A 22,172-nucleotide genomic window follows, 5' to 3' on the forward strand; every position below is an offset into this window, starting at 1 on the left:
TCTGGGCAGAGAATCTTAAGATTGAAGACCGACATGTAGTCTCCGTTTGGAAAGAAATTTTCTCCTCCCCACTACAAACTCTAAATATGTTGTAATGAACTTTTCATCCTCTATGCAATGACAAAATTCAGGTGGGGAAGCTCTCCCCCCTGGTGATTTAGTCTAAACAAGTTTGATGGTAAATTCAACGGTGTAATAACACGACAATTTTGATCTCCTATCGCAGAGGCAGTAGGCAATTTCCCACCAACAACACAACACATGACATCTTCAGAGATTATTATTCATTTCCCACCAACAACACATGACATCTTCAGAGATTATTATTCTGGACAGACCGTCTTGCGGCAAAAGTTAGAAGACGTCAGGATTGAAGTGCCCGGGGATGGAGTTGTTCTGCTGAGCCTGCTTCAGATGCATCGTCAGCGCATAGTTGTTTATCTGCAGCATTTTTTACCCCAGTAGATTCTTCATCAGTATGTATGTTAGGCAGAAAAAGAAAGAAACTTGCAAAAGGAGATAGGATTGTGGTTGCCACCTCTAGGGTCCTCAGTTGCTCCTGGTACTGCACAACAAGTTGCTTCAAACTCTGAACCTCCTGGCTCCTCTCGTCGAACTCCTTTTGGCGCTCATGTTGAATGGCGACCGCTCGCTTGAGGACAGCGTTCTCTCGCAGCACGACGGTCAATTGCTCCTTAAGCATCATATTTTCCTGTACAGAAAGAAAAATATGAAAGTATTCAATGTTATTGTTACTCCTAAATCATGCATTGATGCATGTTTTCTACATGCCGAATTGCTGACCAAACACTACGATGTTTTTTACACCCTAGAGAAGATAGACACACGTGTACCTTTTGCAAGTTTTGTGCTGCATCAGCTCCTGTACGCTCCACGATTGACTTCTCCAAAACTTCTAAAGCTCTTGAGGCGCGAGCACGCGCATCGCCCATGTCAGATGCATTTGTCATCTCTCTGACAAATAGCTCAACCCATTCAGAACCATTATTACCTGTCTGGCAACTATCTGCAGCAGCTGGGTGTTCATTAGCTGTACTCACACCACCATTATTAACAATACCTGCCAAGATATGCAAAATAGTTGCTGTTGTCATATATACAGTATGCTACATTTGCACAAGGGAGTGAGATGCAACCGATTCATGTGTTGTGAGAGGAAACGATAGTTTAGAATTGGCTTGGGTTTTCCTTTCTCTTTCCTTGTAATCGTTCTGTAAATATTTTATTCTTTTAATAATATAGTTTAACATTGCTGGACAAAGCCTGGCAGTATTTTGGTAGAAAAAATACAAAGAACTTGGGTAGTATATAGCCAGAAAATGCAACGCGAGAACTTGACAGCTTGGGGACACACTGAGAAGGAATACACAACTATTCTAAATATGGTGAATACAAAAGAATGGAAGATAGAAGATATGTGGATGCAGTCATCAGAATTTATGTCTAGTTAATCATGCACACTCCATATAACATAATTGACTGAATCGTGTGCAGTGTCTTTAATTGAACAGCGCATTACGTTGCAGAATATAAACATAAGACAGACATCAAAGAAACTGTTGCAGAATATAAACATAAGAACAGACATCAAAGAAACCAGCAAGGCTAGAGATCTCTGAATAATATTGATAGACAATTTGAAAGAGTATATCATGACCCACATGGATCATTATGATAGATTGGTACTGCGGTGTCTAAAATTTAAGTGTGACAAAAGCAAGAAGTACTAGTGCATGAGAATTATATGCACAGATCCTAGAAATAAAAAGCTTTTGGTTAAAAGCTGAACCTTCAACAGACGGATAAACTGCTGTGGGGAGCCCATTTTCAGATTTGCAACCAGTAGCTGATAAGATAGCCTCTGTAGACTCCAAGCGCAGATTGTTTAAACTCTTTATTGCTGAATCCAAATCATCTCCAGAAGCATCAAGAGCTCCTTCGAGCAACTAAAATGAATTTTCAGAAACCATGATCAGTTAGTTATATGGCATAGAGATAATACTGTGCACAAATACCTGGCATTACTACAAAGGATAAACATTACGCAGAACTAACAAAGGATACACGCATGAATTTGCCCATGCAACAATCATTTGATATAGTGTAGAAGAATATAAACACAGCTGTTCAGTGCTCATCAACCTTGCCTAGTCTCTGCAGGCAGGAAACCACAACTTTCTCGAATGAGAGAGTGTAGCTTTGCAAAACTCCAAGAAACATTACATGTAGAGATGTAATCTCTAAGGTGTACTCATAGTCATCGGCATAGTGGTGCCCATCATCCAGTACTGGAAATGATAAGCATGTATAAATTGTGCCATCAATTGATTTGATGATACCTATAGGTGGAACTGGTATGTTTTCCTTATCTAAAAGGATCTGAACACTAAATCCATAGGTAAAGGGTGGTAAACAAACACATACAGGAAAGCAGTAGATTCAATGCTATCAAAGAAAACACCAATGCAAAAAGCATCTCCCAAAGCCTCCAAGTTCGCTCCTTTTTCCTCCCCAGACCGCAGGGCAGCACAAGCGTCACAAGATCATCCAACCAAAACGCCACAAGAGCCCTAATTCTGATTGGCATGCCCTTCGTCCTTACACCTCCACAAAGGAAGTGAAAATGCCCACTTTCTGATGAAAAGGATCCAGCTTGCAGCAATCCATACACCAGAACAACAAGTTCGACCCCCACAAAACAACCCGTGAAGACCAAATGGGATCACAAATCTAAGCCATAAAGAACACGCATTTTTTTTCCTCATCTTAGCCCGCCCAAATTAGTCACCGGTGATCACACGCAGACCAGGAAAATTTACCCATGAATCATCGTCGCCACACCTCAACATGCACGCACCCACCTCACCTCACCTCCCCCAAACACGGGATCCCAATAACAAACTGCTCAGTTTCCGCCTCAAAAAATGATACCAGTATCCATCTACCACATCCTCCTTCAAAATTCGACAAGAGGAGAAAAGAAAAGGACGGACCTGGGGATCCATGCCCGGGAACAAGGAGGAGAGGTGGTGGAGGTGGGCCTCCCGGCGGCGGTGAGGGGAGCGGCAGGACCTCTTGGCCGGATGGTGGTGGGAGTGAGGAGAGGGAGGGGACGGCGGGAGGAGGTCGTCGGCGAAGATGGCGGAGGACCTCTTGCCACAGACTACCGCAGACATGGTGCCCCTCGCCTCCTCCTCCTCCTCGTCCTCCTCGCGCTGCCGCTCGCCGCCGACGCCGTCCTACTCCCCGCCTCCGCCGCCCATCCCCTTCCTTCCCCCGCCGCCGATCCGCCGCCGCCGCCGCGTCCCCTCCTCTCGATGGGATTGGGTTGGGTTGGTGGGTGGGTTTGGGCTCGAGGCGGAGGCGGATCGCGGAGGCGGAGGCGGAGGCGGAGCTCGCGATCGTTTAACGACGGTAACTTGGACCGATCGCGCTGTCCCCCATTGATTACGTCGGCTTTTTTCCTTTTTTTTTTTCTTTCTTTTCTTTCTTTCTCTCTACTGATACTACTGTGATGAGGCGTGAACGCGCTACGCGCCCGGTGCCGACAGGTGGGCCCAGATGGAGTGCTACCTTTTTTGTTTTTTTTTTTGCGTGGGCCGGGTGGGCGCTTTTTCTTGCCGTCGTGGACTCGTGCCGCGGAGGGGCGATTCCCATCTTCCACGCGCTCCGGTTCGATGTGGGTGCCGTGTCAATGGTGAAAAGACCATGTGACTTGAACTAAATTACATTCACAACTCGTAATAAAGTTCTAAAAGTAAAAAAAAAAAAACTCGCATCTCCAGCAATGTGACCCTATAATAATTACATTCACAACTCGTGTAGTTCTTTAAGAAAAAAAGTTTCCCCGGCAATATAACTCCTATATAGGCTTTTTATTTTTACATGGGTTTGATACCGCGGTGAAAGGGATGAGGTGTCTCGGTATCAGCATGTCCTACAGAGAAAACGTTGTCTCGGGAAGAGACTAGGAGGTCCAAGAGACAAGCACAATAGGATAGTCTTAAAAGAGAAGATGAGAATAGGTAAGTGGAACCTGAAGATATGACATCACGAGAAAAACGGTGGTATGGTCAGCGAAGATTGCTCGGTATGACGACGATGTGGCCGAACGATGTCAACCGCCCCCACCACCGGCCAGTCAAGGCTGCATGTTGCAGTGGACAATAAAATTTGACACCAATAAACAGATCGGATTTGGACACTGAGAGGTAGATCTGCAAAGAGCGATTCTAACGAATCACACGTCGCGTGATGACTACGAAGCAATTTCGAGATGGTTCTATGTTAACAGGATAGCTTGAGTGGCATCGTAGGGTAGGGAGATGGAGGTGACGCTGGAGATAGGGAAGATCGGGTTAGGGTGGCGCACCCTCAGGGGAGAGGAAGAGGAAATGTTGAAAAAGGGGAAAATGAGGAAAGTGGCTAGGAAGGTTATAAATGTAATTGAGTCGCTAGCAAGTAGGACAAAAGTCTTTAACCGTAAATACATAGTTCTAGAGGTGTTTTCTCTATACGTTTAATTAAAGTATATTTAGTAGGTTTATTGCCGAAACCTAGAATAGAGATAAGACCGAGCGAATACAACACCTATCTAAACAATGCTAATGTTTGGATAAGCAGCAACGCTTAATAGCGAAAAAATAATGTGTAAATTTTATATACATATACTTTGAGCAACTTAAAAATTCAATTTCTAACGACGTACTGGTAAACTTAAGTGCAAACAATGGAGATCAAATCGTTCTGAATGATCTTGTAGTTATAGGCCTTAGAGCATCTCCAAGAGCCTAGCCAAATGGCTCTCTAAGTTAAAATTTGGCTAACTTACACAAAAAAAATCTACTCCAACAGACTAGCCAAATGCCTCTCCAAGCCATCCGGCTGTCTAAATTCCCCACCAGACTAGCTAAAGTTGGCCAGCCAAAACCGGCTAGCCATATGTGGGACCCACGCCTGTTTCCCCCTCTCTCTCTCTCCATGCAGCAGTGCGGCATGCACATGTGACGAGGGCGTCGTCACCTCGTCGTCGCCGCGGCCGGCCACCGTCGCCCCGTCGTCGCGCGGCCGGCCCCCGCCTCCCCGTCGTCGCCGCGGCCAGCCCCGCCGCCCCGTCGTCGCCACGGCTGGCCACCGCCGCCCCGTCGTCGCGCGGCCAGCACCGCCACCGCCACCGCCGAGCTCCGCCCTGAGCTCCGCTGCTGCCCCCCTCTAGATCCGCCGTCGAGGTCGTCGCGAGCCGCCGCCGCCGAGCTCCACCCCGAGCGACATCGAGGTCGTCGTCGCGAGCCGCCGGCGTCTTGCCTACTGCCTCCCCGCATCGCCACACCATCGCGCGCGGCCGCCCGCCTCCTCGCGTCGCCGCACCACCGCCGGCGAAGAGAGCGGCACCGGCGGGCGGAGCCCGAGCAGCGGCGGCGGATGGCGACGCAGCCCGAGCGGCGGTGGGGATGGGGATGGGGCGGCGGCGGCGGATGGGAGAGGGAAGTGGGGTTTGGAGAGAAGGGGAGAAAAATGAGGGAGAAGGAGGTGTCGAAGCTGACATGTGGGCCCAATTATCATAGACTCAGAATAGAGAGGATGAATAGAGAGGCTGTTGGAGTAAAATACAGTTTGATTTGCTAAATTAAATGGAGAGTTGGCTAAATAGACATTTAGAGAGTCAAATTTAGAGAGACCGTTGGAGATGCTCTTATTCGGAACTCGGAAGACCTACTACAGCGCAAACAACCAGCGGCTGCAGCTAGCCAATAGTAGCTACAACCTATAGATGTTGAAGCTAGCAAGTGTAGGGAGCAATAGTTTGTGTGCAGCCGAACGAATTGGTTGTCCAATGCAGCAAGACGGCTGTAAAATTTGGGCTACCGAACAAACCCATACTACGGAGTACATCCGTATTTTTCTTTTACTAGAAAAAAAAATACCGGTGCGTTGCAACAAATCATGAGATGCAGTCAGGAGTCCAACTTTTATCTCAAGTTAGTATGTGAGTTTTTTTAAAAGATTTTTTTATACGACTTAGTTTTATATTTCCTAAAACAAACGAACTTAAAATCCGAGTCAAATACTTATCTATATTTCTAAAAGCGAACGATCACATGGATGACGTACCAAAGTACCGGCAAAAACATTTTTAATTTTTATAATAGTAGAGATTCTATTATCTAAAAAAGAACATCTGGATAAAAAATTTCAGGATACGCCTTTTAATCTTGTCAAGAACATTTAATAAAGTAAAATAGAAAGCGACTTGAAAACTCTAACGAAAGACTGAAAGTGACATGGAAAATATTACACAGGTGGCGGCTACCATCTGTATAAAGGTACGCACGTAATGATCTAAACATCAGGCAGGGTCAGGTGTCCATGCCTGAGTAAATTACGCTCTTATTACCAGCTGTATGCAACATGAGAACTTTGAGAAGTTTTCAGTCTGGAAGAGGTGCAACTGCATGAGTAAGAAGTACTGATTTAACAGTTGAGCACTCTATGGGTGAAGAAGATTAATCCAGAGTTTAACTATAGTGTACAATGCTTTCCTGCTGGGAACTCACCATCTGAAACATCTGTACAAAGATACAACCATGCAGCTATCCATCAGCTCGGCAATTACAAATTGAAGTATGGTGCAAAAAAGGGGGACCCATGTTCTCTACCACTCCAGTTGCAAGCCTCCCCAAAACCATATGAGCCCTACCGTTCTCCCGCTAGGAGGCCAGGCTCAGAAGCCTCCTAAATATATTATCCTTGATCAATCTTTGTAAATAAGAGATACAACACCACCACATGCTTGATCTGCATGTAAGGAAGATTTTGATTTTTTTTTCTCCACTCCTGTTACTCCCACATTATAACAATACTCATCATATAACTTTGAGAAGGCCGCATAACTAGAAGAGCTAATTCACAAGAATATATACTGGTTTTTCTATCTGTCCAATAACCAATTAAGCACCGTCTTTTTTGGCACGGTTCCATCACTACCTTCTTTCTCCGTCTTCACAGCAGTATTTACAGCATTACGGATGAGAGAATTCAAGCGCAACCTCAGTTGTGCATTGTCAATAAGCAGATCAGATAACATTTTTGTTGTCTCTTCATCAGTAACATATGCATCTTCACTGCTCATGGTAACTGAGGATTTACCATCAGAATTATCACCATCATCAGAAGAGCCCTGTTCATCATCTCGTGACAGAAGTTGAGCCTGAGAGATTGAGAGAGGATCATTATAGAACACAGATTGTGAATGTAAATGTAACTAACAGATCCGCTTTCATGGGCACAAGGAAGTGAGAACTTCATGAAAACAGAAGCGTAACTTTGAATATTCAAAATCAATTTCTAAATGGACAGGTACATAACACTGAAAACAATGTCTTCTGTACCAAGATGACCATTACATTGGTCATTGGCAAGACTTCTTTTTTAGGTATAGTGGCGCCAGTATGTAATCTAAAGTAAATGCATCTATGACTGTAAAATAGGAAAAAAAGTTTGTGAAAATATAGATCATTTTACTCATTTTGTTAAATATAGTTTTACTGACTCTGAAATGATATCACTCTTCAGCTGGGAAGATGAAAACTGTTCCCCAGAGCTAACCAAAACTAACACCTAAACCTTGTTCCAATAGAATCAAGAATGCAGCTTTGAAGGCCCAACTAGGTGGCTCAAACTTCAAACATAAGCAGAGGCTGAGGAAACTACAAATCAATTTAGGCCAGGAGTTGTTCCAAATCTGACTCCAGATCCTTTGAAGAATCTAGTGTCAGGTAGTGTCTGATGTTTCCGTCGGAGTTTGAGCTCAACTTTCTAAGTGTGCCTTTCCCGTGAGAAGCTAGAAGGAGTTTGAATGACAATAACTAATCAAAAGATATTTAAAACATTACCTCAGCAACAAGCAAACGTATTCTATTGTCTGATGTCGTCACAAGATCTAAAGCATCAGGCAAAGATGATAAATCAATAGTCATAGTGTCTTGCTCATCTGCAACAAACTTGGCAGTACATTCCTGTAGACGCTCACGGAGCAGTCTGCATTCGTGAAGAATTTTTTCACGGGAGAACCTTGCACGTGTTGACCGCTGTTTCTCCCTGTTAACAATCCTCTGTAATATATAATAAATACAATTAGTAGCTAGAGAGAATGCCGATTGCAAGAAGTATAACTACCAGAAGCTTGAATTTAAGAAAACAAAAAATGGTAATAGGGATAGATTGGATCAAAGTTGTTGATAAATCAGCTGTTATGAGCGTTGATGCTTGAAGCACGGACAGTAATGCATATTGTAGAACAGAATATGGGAAGGGTTTACATACCTTCCAAGAATATCTATTGCCTAAATAATTATTAGTTTCAAAGCATGGGATTGGTTATTTTGTACCCTATCTATCAGTTAGGACTTAGGAAGGATCTGATTTAGCTGGAAAATTAAAGATGTTTTTTAAGGTACTTTTACACTGTCAAAATCAGAGTCATAAGAAAGTAATTTCAAACATGAATCCAATAATATCCTTTTCTTATGGTAAAACCTAAATATTATTGGATTAATAGTTCGTCAAAGCTCTTCAAAATTGGACAGTCAAAATACACCTTATATTCCTGAACGGAAGAGTAATGACCTTCTTGAGGGTCAAACTACTATTTACATGAAAAATACCCACGGGTGTGTATAGCAGCAGTCTTGAGTTATCCCTATAAAAGGTAAGGTTTCTGCCCAAACCCTAGCTAATCAAAGCCTCTAGCCGTGCCAGGACAAGCCCACACGACCTGAGAAGATCGCACTATCCTTGGTCTTATGATCAACCATATCATTAGTGTGCAAAGCAAAACAACAAAAGAACACCTCACCCCTTCATTCTCTCTCTCAATTTCTTTAGTTAAGTGGTGTACAAACAGGTAGCATTAAATTAATTCAATTGTCCTCCAAGAGTGATTATATATAGATAAAGAAATCGCTGTTGAATCTAGCTTGTGTAGATAGAAATCTTTATTCAGCCGGCCTTGACAAAAGGAATCACATAAAGAATAGATGGCTGTGCTGGTTATATAATAAAAAAGGGAAAAGGTCCATATGTTTGTTGATCAAAAGAAGACTGTTAAGCTCATCTTGTCAGATACCAAGTAGGCAAGTACAACAATTCATGATAATATTCCAAAAATGGACAACATGTTGCATGGGTGGTGGAGATGCAGAAATCAGGGTAATAAGTTAGAAGTGGAAAAGCAAACACTCAAGATGGCTTGCATGCTTTCAAAGGCTTACTCTTGTCTAATGACTTTTTTTTTTGTGGGGACTTGTCTAATGACTTTGACAAGCCACTTTCTCTTAGCTACAACCAAAATCTAGTTTGCAACTTGTAAAGGGTTATGCTCTCCTGGCTTTGAGCAATGAGAGGCCAGCCATAGCAACAATTTCACACAATTTATAGATACTATCATAGTTCTGCGAGAAAGAAAAGCTTTAAATTTACATTTATACCTCTAATTCAGTCTTCTCCTCATGATACTGATTCAGCACTTTCTTCATCTCTTTTTGGGAGTTCCGAAGAGATTTCACCTCTTTAACAAGAACTTTTATATCTGCTTTAGACTTTGCCTCGAATTCTCCAATATGTTGCTGCAAACTCTCAACTTCTTTTCGTTTAGTTTCTAGCTCTTCCAGTAACATTTCTTTTTCACCGCTAGCAGTTGTTTTCTCTGACTGCACACGAGTTTTCTCATTCTGCAATTAAGTAGAAAGAAATGTAAGAAAATACTTGTAAGATGGATAGTAAGAAACCAAGCCATGATGACAAAGAGGAGACAAAGAGGAAAACCAACTTGTTCAATCTTCAGGTTTGACTCCATTTCAGAGTACTTCCTGTAGAGCTCATCCTTATCCCATTGAAGTTGGGTAATTTTCTCTCTTTCGGTCAAAACAGCCTGATGTAGAATCTCTTTGTCTTTTTTCTTCGTAGCTTCCAACTCAACCTCCAAATCTTTGACCTGCACAGAATAGCAGAGAAGCACAAGAACAACGTACATCAATAAAGTATGAACAAAAAAACACAAATCAATTTATTTTAAACTCGTGACATATAAAACAAAGCATATCATGTGTTTAAGCATAATCCATAGGCATCACAAATGAATGTCAGGTAGAAAACGTAACCTTTGTCGCAAGATATTCTTTGACAGCCACTTCCTGATTTAGTCGTGCTATGAGATCCTCCATATCAGTTTTTGCTGTCACCTGTCTTCTGTCCATGCTGATCAAAAGTCTAGTCAACTTCGGCCTTTGATCAGCAGGAAGGATGATTTGTGCATCCATATCATATAAAAGCTGCATATCTAAACCTGTAAATTGTTCTGTTTGGCTATGTCCATCAATTCCACTTGGAAGATCCACAGGACCATCCCAAAGGGAACTACTAACTCCAGGAACCGATAATTCACTGCCCCTCAAAGAACTCAAATCACTTCCTATACTTTCAGCAGAGTCCTTCCTGGCATGGCCAGGGTTAGAATCGTGATCCTCTTCGGAAACCACTCCCTTATAAGTATCTATGGAACCATTCCTAACACCATGTTCCAAAAAGACATGGTTCTTTTTCCTGTGATTTGACATGCTACTAGCCCGCTCATTGGGCTGATCTAAGATAGACTCTCCCAGCATACCATTACCAGTTGCTCCTGTCGGACCGTTACCATGAGCAAAGGCTGAATTCATTTGACTGGACTCAGAGAGAACACCTGAACCATGTTCATCAGGACGCGGAGAAGAATCTGCACTACTTTTTGCTGAAGAACCCACTTCAGAAGGGCGCTGATTCCAATCTTGGTAATCTTTCATTCAGAAAAATAGCGTAATTAAACATTTGCTAAAAATGTTAAGAAATTTTAGTTAATAAATGGATCAATGCACAATCAGGAAAAAGTGTCTTCAATAGAATATGTCAAGCGGAACATACATGAGCGTGCAGCAGCTTCCAGCTCAAGAAAAGCAGCAACAGGTGCACTTCTCGACAACTCAATGTCAGAAAGTAGCTTTTGCATCCACTCCTCCAAAGCGTTCCTTCTCTGCAAACAAAACATTTCAAGAACCACCGGTCAAAAAGGCTAAGCACAACTGAATGTAGTATTTGACATCGAACAAAGCAAAAATTAATCAATATACATAACGGCTAACCTCTTCTAGAAGCACCCTGCTTGAATTTATTCTTGAAAAGGCATGCTTCGGTGGAGCAGGGGGGATTCCTTTTCTGGGAAATTCCTGCTTAAGCTGCAGTACGGGAGAATCTTAGAATGAAGAAATGATATTGGATTAGAGGTCGAATGGAAAGTAATAATCTTTTTTTCTCAGAATCATATCCAAGATGAGACTTCCAAAATGTCCACATTCATTATAGAAACCATAAAATTGCAAAAGGTGAAGTCCTCATTATGAAGTCACCAGCGGAAGATGCAAAAATCTGTAAAAACTAATTTGGCCCAGGTAAGCATACCGTATACACTAAGTCAAGATTTATAATAACAGTATGTTTTAAAGTATCTGAAGTCTGACTACCTGTGTGATGCAATGCACCAAAAATCCTAAGTTGCAACGGAAGTCACTGGAGAAGCAAGCAATTGTGCATTCAATGCACTAGCAAATGTAAGTCCAATTCAAAGGTTTGATTACATTTTCAAATTTAATGCCAGATAAATTAATCTGGCAGACCACTCAGGATACGATAGGGGATTATTCTTATTTAAAAATCACTGGAGGTTGTTCTTGAAAGGTATGTTCCAACTGAAAATGTTAGTGGGCTTCTAGCTCAGGAAAGAAGGTCGGTACAATTTAAAGACACTTGGCATGTGAAAGAAGAAAATAGCAAAGAGGTGTCTCAACTTACATCAGAAGATAACTTTAGAAAGTCACTAAACCTTCGAAGAACTCCGTGGCTAGAGCTGATGCCTTCTGGAGATTGTATACCAACATGTATCCTGTAAAACTGTCCTTTATGGGCATTAAAATGAGATCATAAACAGAACAGTATCAAAGTTCACAACAAACAGGAATTGCATGATATATGCAACAGAATTACATAAGTGTCTCTTGCCCGTCGATCACGACTAAACTAGTGAGCCAAAAGAGAGGTAAGATGCACCACAGTTACCAAAACACCAAAAAGTATATTTCTGCCAGTAGGTCACCCTGAATCATTAGCACAATACTTCCTATGGCATGTCATGTTGGCATACACCATTGTGGCATGGGCTGCACGTGAGTTAATGACTTCAGCCATGGCTATTGTGATTTGCACTTGTCCCCCATGAGTTTTGGCCTTACATAGTTCTCTCTCACCCCCAACTCAAACCCCCTGTGTACTGAGACAAGTGAGGCAGTTGTGCGGAGAGGGAGAATCACCTCTAGTGTACTGCACGTCAGCGATTGGTTATCACAACAAAATTTGCACCCCATACAGGGGTATGCCTCAACACGCCATGTTGTCATTAAGAGTCAGGACAGTGTGCTAACAACCAAAAGTGACCCTTTAGTGATCTAAAGAAAAGTACAGTTTTGTGAGTCCAGCAGCCTAATAAACTAGTTTGATAAGTATGGTGGAATATTGGAAAGTGACACGATTTACTCAAAATGAAAGAACAATAAAAAGGTAATACATTAGAAAGTTGGCATCCACTACCCAATATGAGATAGTTTTGAAAGAAGCTCAGTTCTTCGTTGATAAGTGCTGAACTTCTTTTGTCCTTTTTATTGGTCTAACAAGGTTTTCTCACTTGTAATCCACTCCAAGCACATTTATGTTGTAGCATAGCGGTAATACCAGAGACACAACATTTCCAATCTGTACGTCAATCCAAATTGACTGACAAAAATAACGTGATGATAATATAAGCAGTACTCACAACTATGGATTTCAAGAAGTTGTCAGCAGTCGCACTAGCTTCAGGTGTCTGAGCGATCCAAGAAGGAATCATCACACAGTAACTCCATCCGGTTTGAGGGTTATGTGGCCATATGGTGTTCCTTCCCTCCTGCAGATCAATAAGCATAAGCCGTAAGAAGCATCAAGCAATGGAACTTTTCATGGTATCCTATTGATATGGCATCATCTTTCCAGCGAAACCTAGATTGAGAAGTTATGTGGTCTTCATGGAAGTACATTTTCTTTAATACAAGGAAACATCTTCAAGGAACTTTCCCAGTTGTTTGAAAATTACTGAATTTTGTTAACGAGGCATGTGATTTACTTGACGGTGAAAAAGAATTGACTAGGACTAGTAGGTTAATCTTCATTTGCGTTCTAGGATCATTTCATGTTAAATGTGGTAAAGATGTTGGGAAACACACCAAGTGCAAAGAATGAGGCTAGCACAAGGCAGGCAGGTCAAACAAAAGAGCTAATCTTCACAATGGGAACAATGATGAATAATAAAATCACCATCAGCCTGCTCAAATATGTATACGAAATCAATTATTGTACTTATGGCCTTATGCGTAACAGTATGAACATGCCTAATTGCCTAATATAGAAATCCAAAGCCCTTATGTCCGATGGACTCAGACAAAACCAGAGTCTTTGAAATAAGCAGCACATATACAACCAAATCAATCCGCATATCATGAAGCTGAACTGCACTCGGTTTGTCTAAACCCATCCCCGCAGAAGTAGTCCTACCTGAAACCCATACTCGACTCCTTGCAAAAGAAACAGGAATTCAAAACCCTATCCAGGGGAAAGCTCTAAAACAACTCTGAATCAGTAGCAACGCAGGCACTCCAAACCAACAAATCCCAATGCAGATCCCAACCCACACATGAATTCCTAGCCTTACATTCCACTACTATTACACACCACATAGCCGCGGGCAAATCCAGCTCGCGATATCGTTACGATCGAGAGGACAAGCATTAAAAGAAAGAAAGAAAGAAAGAAAATCCCCGACACCTCGCAACTAACGCCGAATCTGACGCACGCAGCAGCAACGCCACAGGATCGCAAGCTCCCAACTCCAACTCCCGAACCGCACGTCCCTCACAGATCAAAGCAGGGAGCCAACCCAACCGAACCCCCGATCAATCGAGCCCGGATCGAAATTAGCGGGGGGGAGGGGGGGGGGGGATCGCGCTTACCCATCTCTTCGGGGGCGGGCTCCAGTCCATGCCGAACGGCAGCCCGGAGGTGCCGTCGTGGCGGTGCTTCGGCGGGCTCGGCGCCTTCTTCCTCGCCGACGAAAACGACGACGGCGTCGCCATCGCCGCCCGCTTCGGCGGTGGATCGAGCGGGCGGAAGGGTGGGGTGAGGTGGGAGGGAGGAATCGATGCGGGGGTTTGGAGGCGTCGCGCCGACGATTCCGAGGTGGACGGAGTGGAGGAAGGGGAGGGGGAGTAAGAGGGCGGCGGAGATGAGGCGGACGCGGACGCGGACGGGGAGGGAGGGGCTCTCCTCCCGCGGTGGCGTCTAACCGTCAACGCGCGGCGGTGGCAGCCAAGCGAGGGCGTCGGTCCGGTCCGGTCCGGGTCTAGGCTTTTCCACCGCCGTGTGGGGTGGTGGAGTTGGTGGTGGGCCGGCGGGGAGTTGTGTGGGTTTTTCGCAAGCCCACACAAGTGTAATTGTTGGATGTGGCCATGGCTGCCGACAGATAATGGTATGCACTTCTTAGTGACGAACTGGTTCAGTACATACTACTAGGCTGTGTTTAGTTCCACACTAAAATTGAAAGTTCAAAGAAATTGAAACGATGTGACGGAAGAGTTAGAAGTTTATGTGTGTACGAAAGTTCAATGTGACGGAAAAGTTAGAAGGCCGAGTTTAGTTCCAAATTTTTTCTTCAAACTTTCAACTTTTCCATCACATCAATTTTTTCTACACATATAAACTTCTAATTTTTTCTACACATATAAACTTCCAACTTTTCCGTCACATTGTTCCAATTTCAACCAAACTTTTAATTTTAACGTGAACTAAACACACACGAAGTTTGAAGAAAAAAGTTAGAATCTAAACAATATCTAAGTAGAAAAAATTATGGGGTTCAATACATCTATAGTTGGAGGAAACAATGACCAAACACATATTTGAGATTGTATTGATGCTCGAAACAATAACAAAAAAAACATGTATATCTCTATCTCTTCTCTACTATTATAAAAATTAGAGTTGTTTTTGCAAAAATTTTGGTACGTTTTGAGTCGGTTTTAAGTTCGTTGTGTTTGAGTTGGATTTTAAGCTCGTTTGATTTTGAAAATACAAAAGGAGTCGTATAAGAAATCTCTTTAAAAAAACTCGCATACTAACTTGAGATGAAATACGGATCCAAGCGAGTTCCCACAAACCATATATAATATTATTATTATTATTATTAAAATAGCACTTACCCGTTGCAATGCAACGCATGGGTATTTTTTGTAGTTTGAGTAAAAAATAACGAAGGAAGCACTAACAGGGTTTGCAATACTAGGGTTTACAGTACTGAACGAAAATCGCTCCATTTCCATGAAATCATTGGAGACCAATTTGTGAAAAACAAGCAGTTTTAGTTAGTTGTATAGAATTGACCAAAAGTCGTCCTCGGTTTTTACCAATTTTTGTAAAGCAGCCAAGACCATTGAACTCTGAGCACTACAAGCTATGAACTGTAGTTAGTACTGTAACTTAAAATCTGAGTCGCAACGACTCGCACTCAGAATAGACTTCACATCGTCGGCTCCATACTCGACAAAGCACTAACATCCATTTCAGAAAAAGTGTTGCCAAGATATAGAAACGGTGAACGAACAAATGCCTGAGAAGGGTGAGTATGAGTAGCTCATTGCACCACGATACGCGTATTCTTAGCTAATTAACCAGTAGCCGGCTTACTGATCAGTATAATCGTCATCATCAAGGCCAAGGACTGCCAAGAAGTGCACATCTCATGCAACAAATAGAAGTCCTTTCATTCATAGGAAGCGTAGAAAAGTAAGAAAACAACAGTTTCTTCTACGGGTGAATGAACATCTTTGATATTACAAGGTTCCCTCGGAATCCACATACAACACGGATAGTAATGCTGAGAGACCAGGAACAGCAGGCATCAGAAATGGTTCCAAGAACTCTTCGCAATGATAAATTTAGTCCATCCTGCCCTTGATCACACACTCTTTTACTTCGGTTGGTGTCCTGAAAACCCAAAAGAAGATTATGTAAAAGAAACGTATTGATGCTCAAATGAAGTGCTGAAACAACTAAAATGCGGAATGCGGTAGGACTTTGAGCTCCAATTATATTTGATTGGGAAAAAAATCATTACTGATGAACTTCTACCAATTTATTGCAGAACGGTAGATAAAATAATGGTGCATAACGTATTTTAATTCAAAAGCTGTTTAACAGAAGAAAAATGAAGCCACTCATCCAATCTTGAATTAGTGAAGTGAACTTACACAAGCAGAACAAAGCCTCCCCAACCACTGAGGCAATCACGATCAACTGATGACTGCAGAGCTTGTGAGATAGTCTCAAAGAGTTCTTCAGGTTCCTTTGTCAAGAAAAATAATATGTTGTCATGTAACATCTATCATTCAAAATAGTGGTAGAAATCTAAACAGTACAATGCAACAGAATTATAATATATTATACAGATCCAAACAGAAATGCGAAATTGCTATAGCCCATGATGTTATCCCATAAAGAATGTTACACGGGCTAAATGTGATCATACAAACAAACAAATGCATACCATGTTTGGTTTGTACATGGACTCACAAGCACCATATAGAGACTCCGATGCTGTCCCCGATACAACGAAATCCTTAGCTAGTTCCCTGCACAGAAATAAACATCCTCAATCAGCTCACAAGAATATGAGAAACAAGCGTTCAAACGCCTAATCAGACATATCAGGCACACGGACTTAGACCAAAAACTTAAACAGGTGGCATGCTATTGGAATAATAGTATCAAAGTTGTTTCAGTACATGATGAAGCAGATAGAAAAAATATATCAAATTCAGAAAGGAACAAAAAAGGAATCAAGCAAATCTCTGATAGAGCAAGTTACCAATGTCAAGCATGCACACATTTCTCTGGGACAGAGACGGAGCCAATCGTGTTTGGGTGTCATGGAATTCAGGATAGAAACAAGAATGGTGAACCCATAAATCACGTTGTTCATTCACATGGGGTCTTTTGTTAATGATGATTTAGAAATTTGGGAGGTAACCTTTGTTAGATATGACAAACATATTTATAAATTAAAGATGTAGATAACTCCCCACCTAACCATCTAAATGTGGAATAAGACTAAGGCGGGCATATTAATCAATGCAGTAAATTGCAGAACATGAGCAATGGATAACCATCCAGATGTGTATGAATAGATCCAAAAGAAATTAATTTGAATAAAAACAAAAACACAATTGAACTGATACATACTTTGCACCAATGCAGTCCATGGTACAAATAAATGGCTCATTGTCCTCTCCAAGTCCAGCGATAACAGGCTGGCAGAAGTATGGTCCAAATCTGAATTTTCCATGTATCGAAAAAAGTTAGATAAACTTACCCCTAACCCAATAATTGTATAATACAAAATGAAGAAAGCTGTTTACTAATAGCACAGAGAAATCACAAGTCTTAGCATGCAAACTTTACTTACTACTATGCCAATCATAAAAAGGCTATTGTATTGTTAAAATGTTGAGAGGCTAATGATTATCAATCAGGAATTTCAGCTCATATTTCCCAACTGCCCAGAAGTTATCTGTCAACCTGATTGATGTTGAGCTAATTTCTAGCTTCCACATCATCATAAAAAAAAATCAAGCATTTGCCTATAAATATTTATCAGGGTAAACCAATAACCGACATAAATCTCGATTCTGGTGCTGCCCTTGGTGCTAGGCTCTGGCAACAGGCTGGTGCCAAGTGCCTAACCAAGTGGGTTAAGCGCCTAAGTGGCAGCCTAGGTGAACAGCTATAACACAGAGCACCTATTTCGGCTTGGTGGTTGTCAAGCGGAACACTACTCATATGAGTCTGTTAAGTGCATATGAGTTACTCTTTTGGTGCAAACAGGGGAAAATCTAAAAGGTTCAAAGCATATCCATCAATCCATGTAGAGCTTACTACATCAACTAAATCGAGAGTTTACTCTTTATGTGCCATTTGAGCAATCAGCAAGCTAGCAACCCTGCCTACAAACAATTATCAAACCAACGGCGGCAGCCATGGCTACAACCACAACATTATGGCTTTAGCTTCTTAGTATGCTCATCGTGCAATATGGTTATACAAGACTTAAATGTCTAAGCATAACTTGGGTGGTTGTAATGTGTTTTCTGTCTGTCACAAGTAGAGCACACATATCCTTTGAAACATAAACCTGCTGCCTTTAACAATTGTACCTTCACATAGTCAAGTTATTGTGCAACAAGAACAAATCTAACTACTTGACAGGCGCTTTGTAACACTATAAACAGTCAGCATATCTACAAAATTCTGCATCTTTCCGCGAAATTGAATACTCCAATTGGCATTTGAATTTAACTCTGCTTCATATACTACTCAATTCAACTCGCGCTGCGCTAGCAACATCCTTTAGTTCATTACCTCTTCTCGTAGAGGAGAGCGGAGACGAGGCTGGCGAAGGTCTGGGGCTTCATGTCCCTCTCCTCCCGCAGTTGATACAGCTTGTGCCTGAACACCAGGCGCTGGTACCTGCACCACCGACCGACCGAAACCCTAATTCTCCCAAACCGGATGCTAAACCAAAAAAGCACAAAGAGGAGGGGACAAATCTGGCGCGGCGACTCACAGCGTCTGCGCGTCGGTGGCGAGGCCGGAGAGGCCGATGTAGAGCTTGTCGTGGATCTTGAACACCCTCTGGAAGTCCGTCGCGACGGTCTGCAGCTGCACCCCGAGCCGCCGGTCGCTGGCGATCGCGAAGCAGTTCTTCCCCACCATCGCCACCACGGCGGAACCATTGTACTCGAAGATCTGCGAGGCATGGGAGAATTAAGATCCGTGGGGCGGGCGGCCCGGCCGGCCAGGGAGCGGGGCGGCGGGGGGCACTCACCGACATGGCCGGCGCGGCGGCGAGTTCGCGGCGGAGGCGGAGGCGGAGGCGGAGGCGGATGCGGATGCAGGCGTCGAGGTTCGAAGTCGAGGAGGAGAATCGGAGGAGGAGGAGCTCACGCAGTGGGCTTTTGAGGCCCAACTTGGGCTTCTTGCTGAGCAAGAAGGTCCGGCACAGGGACGCCACTGGTCGTTGAATACAACTCTAACCACGAAATTCAATAAAATTTGTTAGAATTCGATTTTTAAATATATTTTTTAAACACTTAACCAGTTTGTACGTGGTTTCGAGACCTGTAATGGTGTGTTTAGTTCACGCCAAAATTGAAAATTTGATTGAAATTGAAACGATGTGACAGAAAAGTTGAAAGTTTGAAGAAAAAGTTGGGAACTAAACCATAAATCAGACCTAACTCCTAAGGCAGCATTTATTTGAGAAGGTTGGAGCCTCTTCCATCCTGACGGTGTGTTTGGCTCCCGGTCAAGGTTGGATGGGATATGGCGGTCCATATTTTGCTGGATATGGCGATCCAGTTTTTTTTTTGAGTGAATATGGCGATCCAGTTTTTTGTTTGGGCCTTGTTTAGTTCCAAACTTTTTCTTCAAACTTCTAACTTTTTCATCACATCAAAACTTTCCTACACACATAAATTTTTAACTTTTCCGTCACATTGTTCCAATTTCAACCAAACTTTCAATTTTGGTGTGAACTAAACACACCCTTGGTTGTAGGGATGAAAGTGGATATGGTAATCCATTTTTTTTGTTTGGTTGGGGGAGTGGGATGGATGAGTGGTTGCAATCACCCTTTCATTAGAGGTGGTGAGTATACCCCTCCACATTCTCACCCAAAAAATATCAAGAGTAAATTGCATCCATGGTGCATCAACTTGGCAGGTGGGTGCAATTTGGTATAATAACTTAAGAAATTAGCATTCTAGCACAATAACTTGGCAGGTAGGTGCAATTTAGTATAAAAACTTTATAAGTGATTGTATAAATACAACAACTTGCAAGATAGGTACGATTTTGATACAATAAATTAAAAAGTTATGTGACAACTTAATTATTTGGAGTATTTTTTCAATAAATTCAATTTTTAAGTACTTATTTTGAAAATATACTAGCGCATATTTGTATAAGTATATTTATATTTTTATCCTAATAACTAATAACTGAAGGTCAACTAAACTGGATGTAGAAATTTTTATATTTCAGTTGATATTTGAGAAGGTGAAGACCACAAAAAAAATCTTAAAGGTAATTGGATGTAAATTGTACTACTATGTGTAGTATAATAATTCTTAAAGATTAAATTTAATATTATAAGGTAATATCCATATGATTACTATGCAATAACATACTGACATCGTAAAAAAAAGCTCACCTAGCATATGTTTAGCCAAGTTGATACATCAAAATATTAAATTGTTAAGTTCTTGTACTAGAACACACTCACATGTCAAGTTGTTGCATTCGGACGTTCAATTCTCAAGTTCTTATACTATATCGCACCCACCTGCCAAGTTATTGTACCGTAGGTGCAATTTATTCAAATATCAATCTACTAAAAAAATCTAGATAGAAATAAAAAAACAGAAATAAATAAAAGGGAAAGGAGAAAAAGGAAAAAAAATTCTTCTCGAAATCGCCGGCCGCCCCTCGCCAAAGGTCTTCGTCGGCAGCCCCTCGCCTCCTCTCTCGCCGGCAACCCCACCGCCGCACTTCCTATCTCTCCCGCCACCGCCTTGCCTCCTCTCTCCCCGGCCGCCGCCGCTCACCCTCTCTCGCCGGCGCCCACCAGATCCGGTCGTCGCCGGCTCGCCTCCTCTCTCGTCGCCGGCTCGCCTCCTCTCTCAATGCCGAGCTCGCCTCCTCCCGCTGGCCGCAGGCGCCGCCGCCTCCCGCCGACGCAGCTCTCGGTGCCTGCACTGTCGTCATCGTCGGGTCCAGATCGTCGTCGTCGTCACCGGCATGCATGAGGCATTAAATGTGTCGATGTTTGATGTCGTGGTTCTGGTATTTGCATGGTATGGGGATCGTCGGTGCTAGGGTATATGCGAGACTGAGGTAAAAGAGATGGAGACAGGGATTTTTATACAGGTTCGGGCCCCTGAATTGTCAGGTAATAACTCTACATCCTGTTGGCCGAAGCCGGTATTGCTCTTATTCATGATAATCACACCAGTACAATGTTTGGGGTAGCCTATCTAACTGTTGTTGACATGGCGGTCTGACGATCTGACTCGTAGTCAACAACAAGGTAGCCTCCCACCTCGAATCCGTGCCCGGCGAGATCAGAGATAGCGCTTTTGTCTCTCCTGACAGTATCCGGAGACACCGCAGGGTATTAGCCGTGCTTATCCCTGAAGTCGATATCCGGCGGCTTGTCTTGGCGTATGTAGGCTTCTATGTTGTGGCTTCTATGTCGATTGTGTTGGATGTTGATCCCTTCATGGTGGATGTCTGTCCCCCTGTCCTCCTAGGGGGGCTTGTATTTATACCCATAGGTGTCCCCTTGTCCAAGTAGAACTAGGGAAACCAATATGGATACAATCCGAGTAATCCTTATCGTTTCCATGGAGAACTCTGGTTGTCTTTCCTTATCCATAACTCTCTCGAGGTCAGTTTCCGTATAAGACATGGTATGTGGTGGATCCTGCCGAGATTTAGTCAACTACTATTAGGTATGTGGTATCCATAACCCTGACAGTAGCCCCCGACTTCGATGCAAATGAACGAATTCATATTCTCAACCGCGCGCAGACATTGGAGTAACTGTTATCGAGCTCATGTGACATTTCTCGGTGAGTTTAGAGATAACGTTGGACTTCCTTTGTCAGCCTTGTGCGGGCACCGAAAGGGTTTGTCTAAGTCAATCTCTGATGTCGACCGAGAAAGTACAGAGCATACGACTAAGTTTCCCGTCTTGCTGTAATCGAGAATTTGGATTGAAGTCAAGAAATTTTATCTCGGCGGGTACACCATCTCTTCATTCCGTATTCCTTGTCGAGATCCAGCAACCGTTCTCGAGCGATCGAGAAGGCGTAGAGTCTGCGACGGAACTTTGTCAATATTTGTCATACTCGCCTTAGTCGATCTTG

At 42.8% G+C, this 22,172-nt stretch overlaps 3 protein-coding genes across 3 annotated transcripts; all 3 read right to left on the reverse strand.

Moving 5' to 3' along the window:
• Positions 1–87: 87 nt before the first annotated feature.
• On the reverse strand, positions 88–3,442 carry LOC4341635 (uncharacterized). Its single transcript, XM_015788444.3, has 5 exons — positions 3,015–3,442; positions 1,811–1,967; positions 855–1,081; positions 539–712; positions 88–441 (listed from the first exon to the last, which is right to left on the reverse strand). The coding sequence occupies exons 1-5, from the start codon at positions 3,195–3,197 to the stop codon at positions 355–357; spliced, it is 828 nt and encodes a 275-aa protein (XP_015643930.1). The 5' UTR covers positions 3,198–3,442; the 3' UTR covers positions 88–354.
• A 3,034-nt stretch (positions 3,443–6,476) lies between these two features.
• On the reverse strand, positions 6,477–14,505 carry LOC4341636 (PX domain-containing protein EREL1). Its single transcript, XM_015788550.2, has 10 exons — positions 14,145–14,505; positions 12,917–13,045; positions 11,902–12,000; positions 11,196–11,288; positions 10,978–11,086; positions 10,179–10,852; positions 9,848–10,012; positions 9,507–9,749; positions 7,914–8,132; positions 6,477–7,228 (listed from the first exon to the last, which is right to left on the reverse strand). The coding sequence occupies exons 1-10, from the start codon at positions 14,265–14,267 to the stop codon at positions 6,950–6,952; spliced, it is 2,133 nt and encodes a 710-aa protein (XP_015644036.1). The 5' UTR covers positions 14,268–14,505; the 3' UTR covers positions 6,477–6,949.
• Positions 14,506–15,707: 1,202 nt separating this feature from the next.
• LOC4341637 (proteasome subunit beta type-3-like) lies at positions 15,708–19,225 on the reverse strand. Its single transcript, NM_001421659.1, has 7 exons — positions 19,070–19,225; positions 18,809–18,990; positions 18,604–18,711; positions 17,428–17,517; positions 16,733–16,817; positions 16,437–16,531; positions 15,708–16,173 (listed from the first exon to the last, which is right to left on the reverse strand). Exons 1-7 carry the CDS (start codon positions 19,073–19,075, stop codon positions 16,125–16,127), a joined length of 615 nt encoding a protein of 204 aa, NP_001408588.1. The 5' UTR covers positions 19,076–19,225; the 3' UTR covers positions 15,708–16,124.
• Positions 19,226–22,172: the final 2,947 nt, after the last annotated feature.

This window comes from Oryza sativa, chromosome 6, assembly GCF_034140825.1.
Source record: "Oryza sativa Japonica Group chromosome 6, ASM3414082v1".
NCBI lineage: Eukaryota > Viridiplantae > Streptophyta > Magnoliopsida > Poales > Poaceae > Oryza > Oryza sativa.

What these genes read in the sequence shown, in the direction of transcription:
- LOC4341637 (NM_001421659.1), bottom strand. An exon ending in ATGGACTGCATTGGTGCAAA is followed by an intron (nt 16,818 to 17,427) that starts GTATGTATCAGT and finishes ATTTCTGTGCAG; the next exon opens with GGAACTAGCTAAGGATTTCG. An exon ending in GGAGGCTTTGTTCTGCTTGT is followed by an intron (nt 16,174 to 16,436) that starts GTAAGTTCACTT and finishes TTGGGTTTTCAG; the next exon opens with GACACCAACCGAAGTAAAAG.
- LOC4341635 (XM_015788444.3), bottom strand. Translation starts at nt 3,197, where the DNA reads ATGTCTGCGGTAGTCTGTGGCAAGAGGTCCTCCGCCATCTTCGCCGAC. An exon ending in CAGCACAAAACTTGCAAAAG is followed by an intron (nt 713 to 854) that starts GTACACGTGTGT and finishes CTTTCTGTACAG; the next exon opens with GAAAATATGATGCTTAAGGA. An exon ending in AGCAACTGAGGACCCTAGAG is followed by an intron (nt 442 to 538) that starts GTGGCAACCACA and finishes AAAATGCTGCAG; the next exon opens with ATAAACAACTATGCGCTGAC.
- LOC4341636 (XM_015788550.2), bottom strand. Translation starts at nt 14,267, where the DNA reads ATGGCGACGCCGTCGTCGTTTTCGTCGGCGAGGAAGAAGGCGCCGAGC. An exon ending in GCCCGCCCCCGAAGAGATGG is followed by an intron (nt 13,046 to 14,144) that starts GTAAGCGCGATC and finishes ATTGATCTGCAG; the next exon opens with GAGGGAAGGAACACCATATG. An exon ending in GCAGGGTGCTTCTAGAAGAG is followed by an intron (nt 11,087 to 11,195) that starts GTTAGCCGTTAT and finishes TTTTGTTTGCAG; the next exon opens with AGAAGGAACGCTTTGGAGGA.